This window comes from Aptenodytes patagonicus, chromosome Z (assembly GCF_965638725.1).
Source record: "Aptenodytes patagonicus chromosome Z, bAptPat1.pri.cur, whole genome shotgun sequence".
Taxonomy (NCBI): Eukaryota; Metazoa; Chordata; class Aves; order Sphenisciformes; family Spheniscidae; genus Aptenodytes; species Aptenodytes patagonicus.
Genome location: NC_134982.1, coordinates 87380848 through 87399747, shown reverse-complemented (window position 1 = coordinate 87399747; position 18900 = coordinate 87380848). Strand labels below are relative to the sequence as shown.

Sequence of the window (18900 nt, the reverse complement as noted above, 5' to 3'; positions counted from 1 at the left end):
GGAATGATGCAAATGGTGGAAGCCTCCCGGTTCGATTAATAACAGCCATAAGAACAGCGGCAGCGCTGGTGGTGATGACACCGCAGACCGATGGTCCACAGCCTGATTCGCTCTCCGTTGGTTCTATCTCCGGCAATAACTTTTTAAATATCTGTCCTGCAGGAAGATAATTTCTTCTGCACAGAACTGACGTTCAGTCTTTAAGTATGGGGGCTGTAAGGGAGCCCTAACGGGGCGAGGAGTGATTTTGGGAAATACCCCCACCCCCACCCGCTATTTAGCGTTATCAGCCTTTACCCCGGGTGTCGACACTTGCCTCGGAGAAGAAAAATAATGATAAAAAAACACGCAGAATGCCTCACAGCCCTGAAAAGATCAAAGGCCCGTGTTTGATTTTGTGGCACTTGCACTTCGGATGCATCACAATTGTTTTGATGGGTTAATGACAGAGTGACACGGAGGCTAACTCCGGATGGCGTGATGACATTCCCGCTGAAACGAGACCCGGGGAGCCTTTTCCACGGCACCGGCGGCAGATCAGCCTCAGCCCGCGGATCTGCCCCCTTAGGCGGGCGCCTGCGGGGCCTGAGGCAATTCGCCAGGTGGTTCAGGACACGCGTGGGCGTGAGAGCGCTCCCCACCCGCCTTCCCTCCCGCGGCACACCGGGGAAAACCACTCACCAAGCGGCGCAGCACCCCCCCCCCCATCCCCCCCCCGCCCCGGCCCGCCGCCCCGGTCGCGCCCCGCGGGGTTTTCCGCGGGCGCCAGCGCGGGCGCGGTGCTGGCCGCGGCGGCGTGGGCCGGCGGGGCGGCGGGTCCCGCGAGGCGGAGCGCCATCTAGCCCCCGCCGCGGGAAGCGGCGCGGCGGAGCGGCGGCGGCGCGGAGCGGAGCGGGCGCGGAGCGGGCCGCGGGCGCGGAGCGGGAGCGGAGCGGCCGGCGCTGCCCGGCGGCGGCCCCGGGGGCCGGGGGAGGTGCGGGGGGGGAAGCCCCGCTCGGCTTGCCAAGGGACCGCTCCGCTTCGTCCTTCGTTTGCTCGCCTGATTGTTAGGATAGCCCGGTTCTCCGTCTTTTTTTTATTTTTTTGGGTTGGTTTTCTTTTTATTTTATTAGTTCTGTGTGAACACGCTCCGCGACATGCGGATTTGGGCGCTGGGCCGGGGGGTGGGGGGAGGTGGGGGGGGCTGGCGAGCGGCGCCCACCTGGCCGTTCACCTCCAGGACTCGCCATCCCAGCTCCTGCCTGCCGGGGGAAATGTGAAGGCACAAAAGGATGTGCAAATAAAAAGCCTTCTTGGCGTTACCGTGAGGAGCAATGGCGCGATCGGGGCGCGGGGTGAGTGCGCCCACAGAGCCGAGGCGATTCCTCAAGGCACCAAGGGGAACCAGGCAGGATGATTTACATGTTACCTGAGAGCAGCAGCGGTGCCTTGGGTGAAACCTAGAAACAGAAAATGTCCTTATCTACAAACAAACAAACAAACAGGCGAACAAACTTCGCCGGGTGTTTAGATCCTCCTCTCAAAGCGAGCAAAACAAAGGCAGGGTGTATTAAATGACCGCTGCGGCTCCCGTCCCGTCAAGGGTCACCTTTTATTTCTGAGACTTCTAGGGATCCCGGGGACAAAAAAAAAAAAGGAAAGAAAAAAAAAAAAGAAAGAAAGAAAGAAGGAAAAAAAAGCGTTCCTACGTCGTGTTCGCATTATTTCTGCAAAAACAAACCAGGGCGCCGGTGGTGTGCGGGCACCGGAGCGGTCCCGCAAGCACTTCTGGGGCGCTGACACTGCAGAGGAGTCATCGCAAACACCTCGCCCGAACCGTCGCCCCAGCCTTTGGAAGAAAATGACTAACACCAATGCACGTCTATGTGCTAAAATATCTTTATTGCCAAGTCCTTTTAAATTTTTACTCGATTATTCCAAAATTTTCAATCACGTGCAGATATTTCCTAACAGAAAACCATGCCGCTTTCTCTTCTGCGACATTGCTTTTGTTCTTTGGGGGTCTTAATAACTTATTGATTCATGTTGTGTCTACATCAGCGTGCTAAAATGTTACTGCAAGTCTCTTGCGTTTCTTTCTTTTTTTCTTTTTCTTTTTCTTTTTTTCTTTTTCTTTTTCTTTTTCTTTTTCTTTTTCTTTCTTTTTCTTTTTCTTTTTCTTTTTCTTTTTCTTTTTCTTTTTCTTTTTCTTTTTCTTTTTCTTTTTCTTTTTCTTTTTCTTTTTCTTTTTCTTTTTCTTTCTTTCTTTCTTTCTTTCTTTCTTTCTTTTCTTTCTTTCTTTCTTTCTTTCTTTCTTTCTTTCTTTCTTTCTTTCTTTCTTTCTTTCTTTCTTTCTTTCTTTCTTTCTTTCTTTCTTTCTTTCTTTCTTTCTTTCTTTCTTTCTTTCTTTCTTTCTTTCTCTTTCTTTCTTTCTTCTTCTCCTTCTTCTCCTTCTTCTCCTTCTTCTCCTCTTCTCCTTCTTCTCCTTCTTCTCCTTCTTCTCCTTCTTCTCCTTCTTTCTTTCTGCCTCTCTCTTTCTTTCTCTTTCCCCCCTCTCTCTCTTTCTCGCTTTCTCTCCTTCTCTCCTCTCCTTCCTTCTCTCTTTCCCTCTTTCTCGTTCCCTCTCTCTCCTTCTCTCCTGTCTCACCTCCTTTCTCCCTTTCCCCTTTCTCCCTTCTCCCTCTCCTTCTCCCCCTCCACCTCTTTCGGCGTTTGTGAAAACAGACCGCAAATGTGAGGAGGCAAGCCACCCCTGAGGTCCCGTGGCGAGCAGGTGCACCCGACTCCGTCACACTCACTCCCGAACGCTCTTAAAATGGGGAGTTATCGCCGAAAAAGCAGAGGTTCCTGCCCCTCTCCACCGCGGCTGCCTGCGTGCCGCGCATCTGCCTGGCGGTGCAGAAATGATGAAATTAGCGCATGGATAATGACAGCATCGGGCTATTTCGGCAGGTCGCGATACTCAGCCCTGCCGCAAGCCCGGAGAGGGGGCTCGGCGGGCAGCCCCTCACCCGCCGGCCGGGGCGGAGGGGTGGGGGAGGGGAGGGGAGGCCGCCGGGTGCCCCCCCCCCCCCCCCCGCCCCGGGCTGCCCCCCGTCTCTCGGCCGCCCCTCCGTCCCTCTCCCCCGGCCGGCAGCAGCTCCCGGGGCTGAGCGGCAGCCGGTGGGCAGGGAGGCGGGGGGCTTGCACCCCGGGCCGGGGTCGGCGTCCCGGGTGTCCTGCCGCACCTCGCCGCCGAGGTTTGCTTAAACCTGAAACCCTCTCCGAGATAGGGAGCCCAGCTGTTTAATTTAACATTGATTTATTGCTTTTAAAAGTAAATTTACACACATGCCAACAGCACTCCGTTTTGTTTCCCCAGACCCAGAGATTTATTTTCTACTTAGCGCTTGTCTGACAAAACAATGTCCTCTAACTTTATTACGCATCGATGAGGAAATCTGTCTTATTTTTGGTTGGATTTATCGCTCTGCTACTTGTGGAGACTTTTTGTGATACAGCAAAAGCTTAGGTCAGAAAAGACACATAAAATGAAAGCCAGGCACAGAGGCGAACACCAATAAAGGTAGCAGGAGCGAGCTGGTGCTGTTACCGCCCCTGCTAGAGTCCATCTGCAGCCAGGAGCACAATTAGAAAAGGGGGAAATCATTTTAACTTGGAGCATGCAGGTAGTTTGTGGGTTTTTTATGGTGATGACTGGCTCTTCCTTCATTTGCAGGAGTAAGAGGTCTCTAGTACCTCATGGCTCTGTGCAAAGACAGTCCGTGAAACGTGTCTATAATTACTGAAGGGAAGAAATACAGGGTTATCCATACCGTGCTGCCTCACCTCTGCGCAGTAAACTCCCAATTACCAAATCTATCTGATGGCTGAACTCAGGGGAATTAGAATGTACTTTGAAGCAGCTTTTACGGTACATTTCATCTACGTTTTGGTTTTCTTTAGTTCTCATTAAAAGGCCACTTTCTTCTTTTCACTGATACACTGTCTTTGTGTCCTTCATTTCACACTCTCGGAAAAAAAAAAGTTCTCACATCTTGGGGGGGGGGCAAAAATAATAATAATAATTTTTTTTTAAAAACTGTGAGCTGGATTTCTTATTCTTTCCCCTTTTTTCCCACCCTTGGTGCAAATCTTTTATTTTAGAGCAGGGGTTGTTCACACTAACGAAAGGTCCTTCAATAAGAGTGCAGACGGAGAGACACTCCGGCGGTATTGAGAAGGTAAAATAAGAGATGGACACAGTGTGAACAAATCTCTCTCCCCCTTCTCTCTCTCCTTTTTTTTTTCCCCCTTGTGTGTGTGTGTGTGTGTGTTTCGGGCTCGGTCTCACAAACTGATTTCTCAGAGAGGCATCTAATAATCACTTTAGAGATGTTCAAATGAGGACATTCGCTCTTTTCCAGCAAGAAGTAAAGATGTGACAGGTTTTGTTATCGGGGTTATAGTGAGAGCTTTGTAAGATATTCCCTTTCTTTCCCCACAAATACACCATCTTTAAATAAAGACCCCCTGTCTTAAAGCGTGACTCTCCCCGCTGGCTCTGTCCACTTTCTGTCCGGTGTGTCCACATAAATCCAAACTTCATGTCACTTAACATATTTTAATGATTTTTACCAACCCAGGCAGGGTTATGGGGGGGGGGGGGGGGAGGGGGGGTTGGGAGGGGGGGTTCTTTTTCCTCTCCAGAAATTGTACATGACTTTTCCCTGCTGACCCCCGAGCCCGCATTTCCCCGGACCAGCCTCGGTGGCAGAGGAAACCAACCACCCCACCGAAGCAGGTAGCAGGGGACTCTGCGGAGCACTGGAAATCCCCCTTCTTCTGCTCGGCTTTTGGGGGAAAAAGAATAAAAAAAAAAAAGGGGGGGGGGAGAAAAAAACACCCTCTCACACAGAAAGGGGCCGTTTTCTTAAACTCTCTCCCCCACACCGACGGGGCAGGCCGGCCAGCTCTGTCCCCCTCCCGCACATGGACACGGGGTGGGCACAGGGACACCTCGGGGGGGGGGGGCGGGGGGCAGCAGCTCCCCCCTTCCCCTGCCACCCCTGGTTTGCGAGGCAGGGTAGGGTAGGCCCAGGGCTTTGGGGGGCAGTGAGGAGGGTTCCCCCGAGACCCTACATCGTGGGGAAGACACACACGAAGTGGGGCTGGGTTTTGGTGTGCCCCCCATCATGCCCTGGCCCCACGCCGGGGCCGCCCCACGCGGGCTAAGCCCCGAGGTGCAGCTGCAGCCCCGGGGGTGCGTGTGTCCCCCCCCCCCCGCGCCCCCCAGTGTGGGTCAGCCCCGGCTGAGGGTCGCCTTATGGTGTGTGTGTGTGTCTGTGTCCCCCCACGACTCGGTAGGTTTTGGCATCTCAATTCTGGCAGGGCCAGGCGAGGGAGCACCTCGGAGCCCCTTTCTTGGGGGAAGCATCAGAGGGTCGTTTTGGGTGCAGAGAGCATCTGCAAACCGTTCCGGCGGCTCCTCCGGGAAAGGGTCTGGCCTTTCATTGCAGAAATGGTAAAAAGGCACGGGTGGTTGTAGACCCAGATCCCCCCTCCCCAAACAAAGGACAAAGCTTGATGAAATAGCCCGGGTGTGAGCAGCGCCGGGAAGCATCGCCTCGGTCCCCGGGACAAAGGTGGGAGCGGAGGAAGGAGAACGAGGAGGGAGCTGGATCGCACCTCCCGGGCATCTGGTCTGAAGGGAAGAGGGGAGGACGTGTTGAGGACGCAGGTAAATAAAATCTGAGTTGGAGCGGTATTAAACACAGCATCCGAGGCCATGCCTGTGCACAGTTCCGCCTTGATATGCAATTAAATTACAGCAAATTCCTCTTTAAATAATATCGTTGGGAATCCTTCTTTAAGATTCAAGGATGTCTGAGGTTAAGTAGCTTTTAAAACGTCAGTTCTAAATGGCTTATGCAATGAATAGCTACCTTCAAATCCTAAAACCATTATAAATATGCTATACATATGGATGCCAGTTTATCTCTACATATTTCTTTTTAAAATGAGGGAAGCATTCATAAAAAGCTACTTGCAACACTTTATTTTAGGAAAGCAGATGTTAATTTTTTTCACATATCATTTTATGACCAAGTACATGTGTAACATTGGAAGGCATCCAGAGCGCCTCTATTATTTGCTAAATGACTGTTAGTTGAGGCACATTATTCTCGGCATAACCAAGGTATAGGGTTATATCAATAAAATAAACATCTGTGATTTTAGCAGGAGAGGAAAAAAAAAAAATTTTTTAAGAGTTCCTATAAAAGTGGGGAAAGCGTTTGGGTAGGGAGAACACACCTGCAAAGGAGTAACTTGGCTATTTACAGAGCCACGCCGAAACCACAGGCTCTCCCCTGTACAGTAAAAAGGGATTCGCAAAACTCCACGAGAAAAACGCGGTCCCGGCTGTAGCTTTCTGCACGGCGTGCTAACATATCCCGGGCGCTGGATTAAAAGCCCTGCGATGTTTTCTGGGCAAGGATCGCTCTCTCCCTCTCCTTAACAGCAGAGCGTTTAGCTCGCAGGAATGTATTAGCCACAGTTTCCTCCTGTCAGTGCTTAAGAATTCCCAGAGACTTCAAGGGGCTGGGTTTTCCCTCTCCGCGGCAAAATATCTGCGAGAGATGTTCGTGTTTGCGAGGAGTTTTACGAGGGGCTTGAGTACATAAGAGGAGCGAGGCACAACGCATTGGCATAATAATTAACCGTATGCAATATTTATCGCCCTGTGATGCTTGTTATCAGGCAGGCGAGCGCACTCAATTGAGGTTTAACAAATAGGAGCGTTATTGATCAAATATAATGAATAAATATGCATATGTATTATTTATCTGTGCACACATGTATACACGCAGGCAGGAGCGTCTCACGACTGAAGATGAGGAGAGCTGTCTGCAATCCGGAGGCAGCGGCCACCGCTCCTGCCTCTCCCTCAAGCCCTGCCCCTGTGCCAAGGGGCCGCGGAGGACTGGGGGGGGGGGTGGTGGTGGTGGTGGTGGGTGGGTGGGGGGGAGGAGGGGGGGTGGGGGTGTTTAACACAAAATGCTGCAAATATAAAAAAATAGGTCACCAATGAAATTGGTCTCAGCATGGAGTGTAATTGTAACAAAATGCTGCTGAGTAAAAACCGAGGGGCTCGCTGGCTGGGGCAGCCTCGTCGCGAACCATCTGGTGCGTAGTAAAAGCGGTGCTGTAAATATTGCTGAAAACTAATGCCTCATCAGCTCCTATAGGCGCAGGGGCCTGCGAGCTGCCCATATGTTGGGGTACGTAGATGGCGTGGCACACGGAGGGAAAGGTGTCGCATCGGCCGGGAGCTCCTCGGGCACGGTTTTGCATAAGCCTGATGGAAGTTTGTCCCGACAGAGAGGGGGAAGGAGGGAGGGGAGGGAGGGAGGGAGGGAGGGAGGGAGGGAGAGGGAAGGCCCCTCTCCCCGTCCCGCTCGCTCTGACGACGATAGGGTATGCGACTGCTGACGTCACTTCACATCAGGGCCGGGGAGCAAACGTGACCCAGGCGGGAGCTCATCTGTTTCTCATCACTTGGGAAGTTTCTCTCGCTCCCCTCCCTCCCTCCTTCCCTCTCCCTTTCTCCTTATTTTTTTTTTTCCTTCCTTCCCCCCCCCCCCGTAAATAAGCCGGGGCAGGCCCCATCCCCGTCCCCAGCCGCCCCCCGCCCGCTCCCCGCCGCCGCCGCCCGGGCTCCCCGCAGGGAAGGGATGGGAGCCCGGGGCGCACTCCCAGGCGGGGTGTCCCGGTCCCGTCCGTCTCCCCCCGTCTCCCCCCCCCCTTCCCCCCTCCCCCCCCCGCCCCGGGTCCGTCCCGTCCCGTCCCTCTCCTCTGCCTATTCCCATGCCATTGTTCGCACTCGCAAAGCCAACTTTGGCTGCCGATTCAAAGCCCGGCGGTCCCCTGGCTCCTGCATTGTACTGAGGGTCACTTACTCTTTTCTCGGAGTTGGGCTCCGCTCCTTAATCTCTCCTCTTCTCCGCTCCTCGTGAGCTGACGCCTTCTCCCCACGCACCCGGAGCTGCCACAGAGGCTCGTCTCGATAAACCTGCTGCTAATGACGGCCCGGTGCAACCAGCACAGAAATAAAAACTCTCTCGCTCTCTGCTTTTCCACCCCCCACACCCCCTTTTTTTTTTTCCCCCCCTTTTTTTTTTTTCTTTTTTTTTTCCCCCTCCAGGCTGCATTCCCCTCTGACCGCTGCCGCCTTTAATTATGGGAGCTATATTTCTTCCCTGGGAGTCATTCGTGGGGATTTTTTAGGTAGAAAAGCGTTTCAGCGGAGTTATTTTTGAGCCGGGACCAGTGCCCTATATCCAGAGGCTTTGAGTGAAGTGCAGATTGAGACATATCGGGTTCCCTATAAAAGGATCATTTCTTGTGGGAGGTTGGACACGAAGTTTGGACTCGTGACTTGCATTCCTGAGAGACATGCATATTTTAAAACAACAAAGCAAGCTCGGAAGAAGGCTTAGAGGAGGGGAGAGGGAGGGAAAAAAAAGAAAAAACTTGGAAAGAAGTTACTAAGTGACAAACATCTGTCAACATGGACCAATTTGTATGGCTCTCTGGGGGAAAAAAAAAAAAAAAAAGTACCTGACTAGTTTTATTTACCACTTCAGGGAGCTGCGGCTACTTTGCTGGAACTTTGTGTGGCTCTTCAGCCGCCCAGAAATGCAGTTTGGCTCAAACCCGGGAGTTTAAAGCGCTTTTCTGGCCTGCGGATTTAAGTCCCAACTCCTCCTTTGCCGGCTCTTCGCGTGGAGCAGGTTCAGCGCTTCAAAGCGTATCTCACCCCCCGAAAAATAACCCCGGGTGGGGGGGAAAGACGAAAGGGGAGCGAACAGGGGGACTCGCGTGTCTGCTGAAGGGTGCCACCGGCACAGCCGGTCCCGCAGCGCAAATGAGCGTCTCTGGAAAAGTGAAGAAACGTGGTGGGAAAGGGCGGCCCCGGCTTGCTGTGAACCCCGGGGGGCGTGGGGATGCTCGGGGCCGTGGGCAGCGCTCCCCACTTCCACGACCAAAGGGGAAGGTGTGTGTGGGGGGAAGATATAAAAAAATATAAGTAAGCCGGCGGGAAGGTGCGAGGGCGGGGGGAGGGGGACGGACGGACGGACGGCAGCGGCAGGCGGTGCGGGCAGCGGTGCGGGCAGCGGGGGCGCGGGGGGTCCGGGCTGCTGGCGGGGGTGTGTAGACAAAAGGAGAAGGCCCAGTGGTGATCTGGACATCTCTGTTAGTCGTCAGTGCAGGTCCACGGGCTGCCGGGGAACGCTAGTCATCCCTCGCCGAGCGGGGTGCAGGCTGGGCTGCCTCCCGGCACACACGCACACGCGCAACCGCGGGGTCTCTGACACACACACCCACACCCACACCCACACCCCCCCCTCACTCCTCGCAGGGATCGGTCGTGACCCCACGCTTTGGCCGGTGCTTTATTTATTTGGCCGAGCAATGGTATGACCAGCCTTAAACGTTATATACAGCAAATGTCTTCCTAAATCAACACAATAGGATAGCTTACAGCCACCAGCCCGCTTCTCCTTCAAGGAGCCTGCCCCCCCCCCCCCCCGCCGCCCTTCCCCATCCTTTCTTCCCTTTCCTTTTTTTTTTTTTTTTTTTTTTAAACAACTGAGGATATTTTATACCCTGTAGTTTTGGATTTGATCCATTGCTTTAAGCTTGATGGAGGGTTCTGCAGACAAGGAGATGTATATACACTATTATACAGCCATCATTGAGATTACTAACAGTGAGTCTCTTGTCAGCCAGACGGTCCTGCTTTGAAACACTACTCACATTATCCTGATTTTTCAAAATTGGGGGTAAGGGGAGGGAGGGGAGATACAATTTCCCACTGTCCCTTTTGTTAATTGTTTTCTTTCCTCGCAACGACGTTTATAACCCGATCGGGCCCGTTTCACGTAGTGTCTTTGTATTTCTAGTGGAAGCCACGTGGGGGTGGGAGAAGAGATCCTGACATCCCTCCTCAAGCTTTCATCCGAATACCACCCCCACTCCCCCCCCCCCCCCCCCCGCACAGAAGCCCTTGCACCCCAGTGACCACCAAAACCGGGCCGGCGAGGGCATCGTGGGCCCCCCCCCCTCCCTACGGCCTCGAAAGTGGCAGGGTGGGGGGTCTCCGACCCTTCCCCACAGCTGGATAACGTCATTTTATTTTTCAGGCGGCTGCACCTTGCGCCTTGCAGCCATGGGAAAATGTCCAGCGGGGATGCCTTCACTTGAAAAAGAAAGGGGCGGGGGGGGGGGGGGAACCCCAAACCACTGTCAGCAGACAGGCCTTGGGAGAAAGGGAGAGGGAGGGAGAGAGGGGCAGGAGCTGTGACAAGGGAGTCACCTTGGGCAGTGGTCGCCTTTCCCGTCTCTGCAGTTTCAGCCTTACTCCCCGGCTATTTTGCGCTGAAGGTGATCGGAGGGGAGAAGGGGTAGGCGCTGAAATATTTAAGGGAGCATTTAAACCCGGAGCCTTCCATGAATGAAGAAGGAGATGGGGGGTTGGGGGGGTGGGGGAAAAAAAAGTTGGAAAATGGATTCGCTGACAAGTAAGGATAATAAATGAGAGGCGCTTTCAGATAGATATCTCAGACGTGAAATTGCACCCAGCTGGTTGTGTAAGCAAACAAATAGTTTCATGTTAGGGACTCTCGACTTGTGGCTTGATGAATAGAACACGACAGAGGTAAATGGCTCTTTAACTCATTTAGGAATAAAACTCTTTGGCTTCCTAAGTAAAAGACCTGGTGACGCCATGGATCCTGAGCAAGCGCTTTAACAAGAGTTTTATTAGTTTCCACTTGTGCTCTCGGATCTCCCCCCTCGCTCACCTCCTCCCTTACGCCTCTGGTTTTATCCTTTTTTTTTTTTTTTTTTTTTTACCCTTTTTCTTTCTCTTCCCCCTTCCCTTCTTCTCCTTTTTTTTAAATATTTTCCCCTCGAAAACGCCTTCTCGTCGGAGGGATCCCCCACGTCACCGGCGCCGGGAAACCCGGCAGGTTTGCGAGGTACCCGGGCAAGTCGGACGAGGGGTCTGCCCATGGCAGCCGAGAGTTGTGGCTTTCGAAATGTATTTATTTGTCATTCTTCCTGCGCTCCGGAATCACTGCGGAACACTCATCCTCAGCCGCTCTGACCCACTGGGGATTAAAAAGGCGAGGGTGTCTAAGAAAAAATAAATCTCACGTCAAAGTCGGTGACTGTGAAGCCAATTAGAAAGGGAGCCTTTTAAAACAAATATATAGACACGTTTCGTGGAGGTCACGCCGTTTCTGAAATTAGCCCCAAGATGTAAAGAAACGGGAAGGAAAGTGGGGAAGGGCGAGGGGACCGACTCCTGCCTCTCCCAGTAAAGCAGGGGGCAGACAGGATGAAGACAGGGGTCTAAAAAAAAAAAAAAAAAGGAAAAGGGGGAAAAAAACCCCCCAAACTCGCTATTTCAGGACTTAAAAACTAACCCTTTGAATAGTCAAAATGCCCCATGAAACCGGAGGAAGCATGTCGACAGTGTCTGTAATAGCCGTGCACATGCGTTCGCGGACATTGCCTATGAATGGCTGCGCGCCCGGACACTGCTGGTGGGGCGGCCCCCCCCCCCCCCGCCCCCGCCCCGGCTCCCACCCTCCGTCCCTCTGTCCGTCCGTCGGAGGGTCCGTCCAGGCCGGCCGGGGCCACCGTCCCCGCCAGCCCTGCCTGTGCTGCCTGCGCATCCCTCGGCACCTCCGCTGTCTGTTGGGAAGGGGATGCCTGGCTGCCACAGGTAATTTAAAAAAAACATACATCAAATGAAAAAAAAAAACAACCCCACAACAAAACGGAGGGGCTGTTAAGCCCTTTCCGTCGGATAAAATACATTTCTCTCTTTGTGTGGGGAGCCAGTTTCCTGGGCGTGAAGCAACGCAGAACTCACTTTTTCTTGTATTACTTCTGCTGCCACTTGCAGTGACCCCGAGCCGGGGCTTTCCACGCGAGACGCTCCGCGTACCTCGCAGGGAAAGAGCCTTTTGCCTCTGGACCCGCCGCTTTTAGTGGTGGCGGTGAGAGAGGCCACTCGCGATGGAGTCCCATCCCACGGCCCCCAATTCCACCTAATTTCGAGGGGTCCGGGGAAAGTCGGGGTTACCCTTCCCCGCCCCCCGGGAGTGGGCTCATCGCCCTTTCCCCGTAGGTGAAGGGGGTGGATGGAGGCCGAGCCTCCCAAACGCTCCCCCCCCCCCATCTCCCGGGGAGGGGGGGGGGAGGGGGGGCGTGTCAAGAAGCCCCGGGAAAGGGGCAGCGGCAGCCCCTTCCCCTCGCCGGGCAGCCGGAGGACGTGCGGGGAAGGGGGGGGGCACGACCCCCGCCCTGGCGCTGCCCCTGCCACTGCCGGCAACCCCCCCGCCTCAGCTCGGGTTCAACCTACCGCTTAGCAGCATTTCCAAATATTTATTCGATTGAATATATAGAAAAGGCCTAATTGGACGGTGGGAGGAGGGGCAAGCTAGTTAGCGAGGAGCGAAGAGGTGGGGGGGCCCTTTGTATCTGCCGTGCCCTGAGCGGGTCCCCTGCTCGGGGCTGGGGTGGGAGGGTCGCCCCCCCCCTCCCCAATCCCCCCCGCCCCCCCGCTTCGCCCCCTTGAAGCGCTGCCGCAGCGGTTGGTGAGCACGGAGGGGCGGCGGGGAGGGATGGAGGGATGGAGGGATGGAGGGAGATGCCCTGCGGACACCCCCCACCCCCCACCCCCCCCCGAGGAGCCTGGGGGGCCGCGGAGCCCCCGAGGGCAGCGCCCGGGCCCCCGGCGACAACAAGGCAGGAGAAATGTAGCTGGAGTTGGTTTTAAAGCAGTATATTGTAGGTTACGAACAAGTCAGCAGAAGCTTGCGGAGGGACCCCGGCCCCTCTCCACATTCACATATTATCATCATTTTTTTTTCCTGGTTTTTTTTTTTTTTCCCCTGTTTTTTTTCTTTTTTCATCAAATAGCGCTCGGTGACGCGATCTTACAATATTTTTAGCCGCCGTATGAATGCCCGAGAGGCTGGAGCGTGGCAAAGGAAAACATCCACCGACACAACGCAGGCTGGGTAGTTAACACTTCAGAACACGATACCGTCTTATAAGCAAAGTTTAATAAGGGATTGAAACACTTCTTTCTAGGCACATACATGGAAATAAGTGCATCTCGTACACCTCCTCTACACCTGCAAGTTTCTTGGCAATCGGTGGGTTATTATTATTCATAAATATGAAAATTAATTGAAAAATACGTTTCTGACCTACGAAAAAGTTTATCTGTTTTCATCAGTGGGATAACACTGTAATGAATATATTTACATCTCATTGGAAGAAACCGAGACCTGTCTTTCTCTTCCGATATCCCCATTTGTTTGGTTTATTTTTTTGTTGTTTTTTTGCTGTTTTGTTGTTTTTTTTGTTTGTTTTTTTTTGTTTTTGTGGGTTTTTTTGGGTTTTTTTGTTTTGTTTTGGTTTGTTTGTTTGTTTCTGTTTTTAACTGCTGATCCAGCTGGGTCCCCAGTCACCCCATCCCACCAAAAAGCGATGCTGAAGAGCTGCTTTCAGCACCTCCCGGGGCTGAGCATCCCCGCTCGCTCCCCGCTGGCAGCCCGGAGGGGCTGCTGGACCCCCTCTGCCCGGGGAAGGCGACCGGGGCGAGGAACAAAGCTGTCGCCTATGCAGCGTCCATGCGAGTGAGAAAAGGGAGGGTGTCTGTCTGTCTGTCTGTCTGTCTAATTCCCGTCCTTGTGTGCCCAGGTCTGAAATCACCCGTTCCCCCCCCCCAGCACCTATGAATACAGGCCGCTTCTCCGTCCTGAAACGGGCTCTACCCCCATAGAGGATCTGCCCGCAATGTTGATTATCCAGCTATAAGTGTCTACTGTATAGAGCTGCTCTCGCCTCGGATCTGCTGCGCCTAGAATATTAAAAACCCCAAGCGGGTTGGATTGAAGGATCTTGTTAATGCAAAAAAAAAAAAGAGAGAGAGAGAGAGAGAGAGAGAAGGAGAGTATGGAGGACAGCAAATTAAAAGGAAAACATTGCCCATGACTCCACAAACTGAAAAGCCTGCCTCATCCAGGCTCGTTTGGAGGGCACGGGAGGTGTCTGCGTGAAGGGGGGGGATGTTATTTTTAAAGATCCAGCTTTATTAATACGTTAAGAAAGAGCTCCCTTGGTAGTATGTGTTCTTACAGCTCCGTCTCAGATCCTATAAAACATTAATGCACTGAAAGCTGTTACAGAGATCTGCACCACCAGCTAGAAGCATTGTGAAGCCTTTACCTTCAAAGGAGCTCCATTACAGAAACGATTTTTAATTTTCTTTGCAAAAGAGGTGAGCCGAAACGAAGTGGGGCTTTTGGCATGGAGCTCGGGCCCCTGCGGTGGGTGGCCATGGTGTGGGGGGCCACGGCCCGTGTTTTGTGCGTGGCCATGGCACACGAGCACGCACAAAATGCGCTGGCTCACCACCCAACGAGCAAGCATCCAGTCGGATTTCTATATTAATGGGCTGGGAATACCCTCCACGCGCAGCGACTGGAGTCAGGAGAAAGAGCGAGAGGGATGTTTCGGCTGACAGCAAGCGCAAGGCGTGCACACCGGAGCGCACGCTGGAGTCTGCGAGTCCTTGGGGTGGAAAAGAAGAGAAAAGAAGAAAAAAAAAAAACCAAAAAAACAACCCACCCCGAGCCCCCAAAAGCAGAAAGCCACCATGCCCGCGACAAGCAGGGGCCATGGCTGCAGTATGCCTCCCGCCTGCACGCGCAGCGATGGTGGCATACGGCGACTTCAATCCATGCCCATGGTGTCTGAGAGCAAGCGGCAAGGTGTGAACTCAGCAGATACTCCAGCTGATGGGAAAAGGTGTTTTGAAAGAGGGTAGGCCAGCGTGACGGGCCCCTCGGCCCGGGGTGGAGAGTCTGCCCTGCAGTTCCAGCAAGGCGAGGTCACCTACGGCATCGCACCGCGCCTCCCGCTCCCTCTTCCTAGGCCTGGACAGCTCAGCCCTAAGCTCACACAGTCAAGTCAGTTTTGGAACATCACGTGGTTTACACAACTTGGTTACCCCTCACAAGTATTTTTTAAGTTCTCCCTTTTAACACCAGTACAGGAGTTAAAAATCCAGGGAGATTTTTTTTTTTGTTGGTTTTGTTTGTTTTTTGGTTTTTTTGTTGGTTTTTTTTTTTTTTTTGTGAACTGTTGGCATGTTTCAAGCAACAAGACTCATGGGTTGTGGGGTGATAAGTTGATTTTTTTTGCTAAATTCTTTTATTTTTGTTTAAATTCTCACTTCAATTTTAATTCTTGAAGAACAGCTTCGACAACATATATCGCACTCATTATAAGAAGCAAAGGGTTATATCAAAAATTATTAGTATAGAATCACAGGAAACCTGGTTTGGAACCAGAAAAAAATACAAAACAGATATAGATACATAGACACAGGACAATTTTTTTTATAATTATTTGGAAAATGTTATTTTCCCCTAATTCTCGTTTCTTTTTTTTTTCCTTTATGCGCATACGATGTTTTAAGTTTTACAAAAAATGAAAATAAAGACTAATATTTTACAAAATGAGTAACAATGCTCGTGGTAAGTGTTTGCGCGTGGAATCTTTTTGTTGGTTTGCTTGTTTGTTTTTCATTCTACACAAGGTTCAGTTCAGTTTCAACGCGTTTTGTTTTGTTTGTTACTGTACAGCATATATCAACAACAGTCCACAATAAATCCTGGAAGATCCAGTATCCCCTTCAGGTTTGATTAATATCCCCTCAATACTCATATTTTTTTGTGTTTTTTGTGTTTTTTAAATTTTTTTTTGCTTTTTTGTCTCTTTTGTTATTATCATCATCATCATCATCATCATCATTATTATTATTATTATTATTATTATTATTATTATTTTCCTCCTCTCCGGAAAAAAAAAAACCAAACAAAAACAAAACCCCCCAAAAACCCCCAAAAAAGGCAAAAAAAAAAAAAAAAAAAAAAAAAGAAAAAAGCGAAACACCACGACCTCCGCGGACGCGAGGTCCGCCCTTCTCCCCGCCACGGCCACACCTCTGCTCCTACTCGGCCCCTTCTTTTGTTCAGTGTCCGCCTCCCGGGCCCCCCCGCACCCCGACTGCCCCTCGGTGCGAGCGCTCCCGCCTCCGCCGCTCCGCCGCCTCTCTGCCGGGGGTGCGGGCCGGGCTCTAGGAGCACTGGATGGACATGTAAGGCCAGTTGAAGCTGCTCCCCGACAGTAGCATATCCCTGATGAGGGTTTCGATGGGGGTTTTACCTACCAAGCGGACGAAGAAGAGCTGCTCGATGACGGAGGAGGAGACGGTGCGCAGGGAGGGCAGCCGCAGCAGCAGCTTCCCGAAGCGGCTGGGCTGGTTGGGGTACTGGCTCCGCACGTACTCCTCCAGCGCGCACTGGGACTTCTCCTGCAGGCTCTCGATGTGCGCAGCATCCGACAGGCCGCAGGCGTCTGCCCGCCGCACCGCGCCCGCGGAGGCAGCCGCGGAACGGCGGCGGCGGGGGGCGGAGGGGGGGGGGGGGGGAGTGGGGGGGAGGGGGGGGGAGGAAGAGGAGGAGGAGGAGGAGGAGGAGGAGGAGGAGGAGGAAGGGGGGGAGATGGTTAGTGGCGGGGAAGCGCGCGGGGAAGCGCCGCCGGGACGGGGGGGCACCCCCAAAGGCGCACCCCCCCACCCACCCCACCCCCGCCCCGCCCCGCCCCGCCCCACCCCGCCGCCGAATAAATAACGCGACCTGTCCGCGCCTCGCCGCCCCCCTGGGTGTTTCCACGGGGGATGCGGTGGGGCGCCCACGCCCCCCCGCGACCCCGTCGCGCACACACGCGCGCACCCCGGCCACTCCACGCCGCCGAGCGCTGTCCCGGCTGCAGCGAGCCCTTGGCCGGGCTGCTGGAAACCGGGACCAGCCCCCGCTAAATAACACCGGGGGGTGGTGGGGGTGGTGGGGGTGGTATTGGGGACAATAATAATAATAATAATTATTAATAATAGTAAGATAAAAAGCAGAGGCGCGCACGGGCGGGGGGAGGCAGAGGGAGTTTGTTGACATGGCTGCGCATCAGAGGGAGGCAGGGGCTGGGACCTGCGGCGGCTGGCAGGGAGCCGGCCGGGGGACGCCGGGGAGAAAGGGGGTGTCGTCCCGCGTCCCCCGTCCCCCGTCCGTCCCGTCCCCCGTCCCGTCCCGTCCCCCCCCCCCCCCCCTCCCCCGCCCCGTCCCTGCCCCGCCGCCGGCGACCGCGCAGCGGCCGCGTCTCTGCGGGCCGTGCGATAAATCCGGCGGAAAACGTCTGGGCTGGTCCGGGCTTGCGCTGAGCCGGCGCCTGCGGCTCTCAGACACAAAGCTGGGGAGGGCTGCGGCGGGCGAGCCTTGCCTAAACGTGGCCTGAGAGGCTCCCTCCCTACAGGTCCCCGTGGGCACGTCTACGGCCAGAAACATACCCCCGGCACCTTGCAGAATGATGCGACCTGGGCAAACGCACGCTAACCCGAGAGCAGAAACCCTTGACATCCACGCGTTTGTACCTATACACGTTATTCCGCGCGTACGTGTGTGCTTAGATACACGCAGGGAGGTACAGATGCATCGGTGCGTTTGCACGCCCTATCCCTGTGAACGCACCACCCGAAACGGGGGATAATAGTGCACCGGCTGCTCGTTGAGGGACTTGCGCAGGCAACTACAGTCGTGGAAAAGTGGTGGGTATGCCCGGATGGTCGAAACCATCCACATTGTTTCGGAGATTAATAATAAATATTAAAAAAAAAAAAAACAACAACCCCAAAACACAAAACCGCATCGGGATCAGAGGGAGGCAGTCAGCTGGCAGTGCGGTTTAACGCAGATCAAAGCCAGACTTTGCTAATATATAGATCCGTATATGAATTAATGCATGTTAATGGCCCCCAAAAGGACATTACAAAATTGTGAATGTAGAATTATGACCCTGCAAAGACACAACAAATTATTCAAAGCCATTTAAAAAAAAAAAAAAAAAAAATCTGTCTCAACTGCATTTTTGAAGTTTAAGTCTTCCCATATCAAGAACTGGCTTTACAAAGATTTCTGAACACCTTCATCTACAACACCATGGCCTCGAGCAAAAATACAAATAAAACAAGCCATAATTCAGGAACTTCTGAGGAGGAGAACCTTTGACCTGAGCTGCGGACTTGGCATCCCTCAGATACACAATTATCTGAGCCAGGCTGCTCCGCTAATCCATACTGTACCTTCAACGCAACGATATTTTGCAACATCTAAAGCACCGGGTTGCAACGTATATATCTATCAAAAGCTCGGGCCTGTTCTTGTTTGCAATATATATCAAAAACACAGGCCTGTTCATATGTTGATTGCCACAAATCACACTCCATATTTACATATATCTTGCTATTTTACATGCATTATCTGTCCATTATGCATTAGGATCCTATTCAACTTCCAAACAATGCGATATGAAAGGGTCTTACTGACGCCCTAGCAGGGCTTTTTTTTTTTCTTTATGCCCCATATGTCGCACCCTTAAGGTTAGTAAAATATTTATCGGGTATTTACGATAAGTGCACCTACAACTGCAGGTCGCTGGACAACGTGGAGGGGGAAGCCGCTCGCTAGAAGGGAGGCAGCCTGGGGAGGGGGGTGGGTGGGTGGGTGGAAAAAACACGCCTTGGGTTTCGCCTTAGACCTCCAAACACTCCGGATTTTCTCATGCCGGTAGTTCTCCATCGAGCTTTAATTATTTTAAACGGTCCGGCGTATGCCTTTACCCGGGTTTTATTCCGCATCCTTAAAGGTGGCGGCGGGAAGGTTTAACTCTCCCCTCAGAACGGGATTACAAATAACAATAATTAAGGGATGCACGGCTCGGTTAGATTACGGAGCC

The 18900-nt window shown here is 52.9% G+C and overlaps 1 protein-coding gene across 1 annotated transcript; it reads right to left on the bottom strand.

The window, feature by feature from the left end:
- Window positions 1-13083: 13083 nt before the first annotated feature.
- NR2F1 (nuclear receptor subfamily 2 group F member 1) lies at window positions 13084-16473 on the bottom strand (the record flags this gene model as incomplete). The annotated part of the gene is given in 1 exon segment (XM_076362661.1): window positions 13084-16473. A coding segment is annotated over 1 exon segment (284 nt), but the record flags the coding sequence as incomplete, so codon positions are not given.
- Between the last annotated feature and the right edge of the window lie 2427 nt (window positions 16474-18900).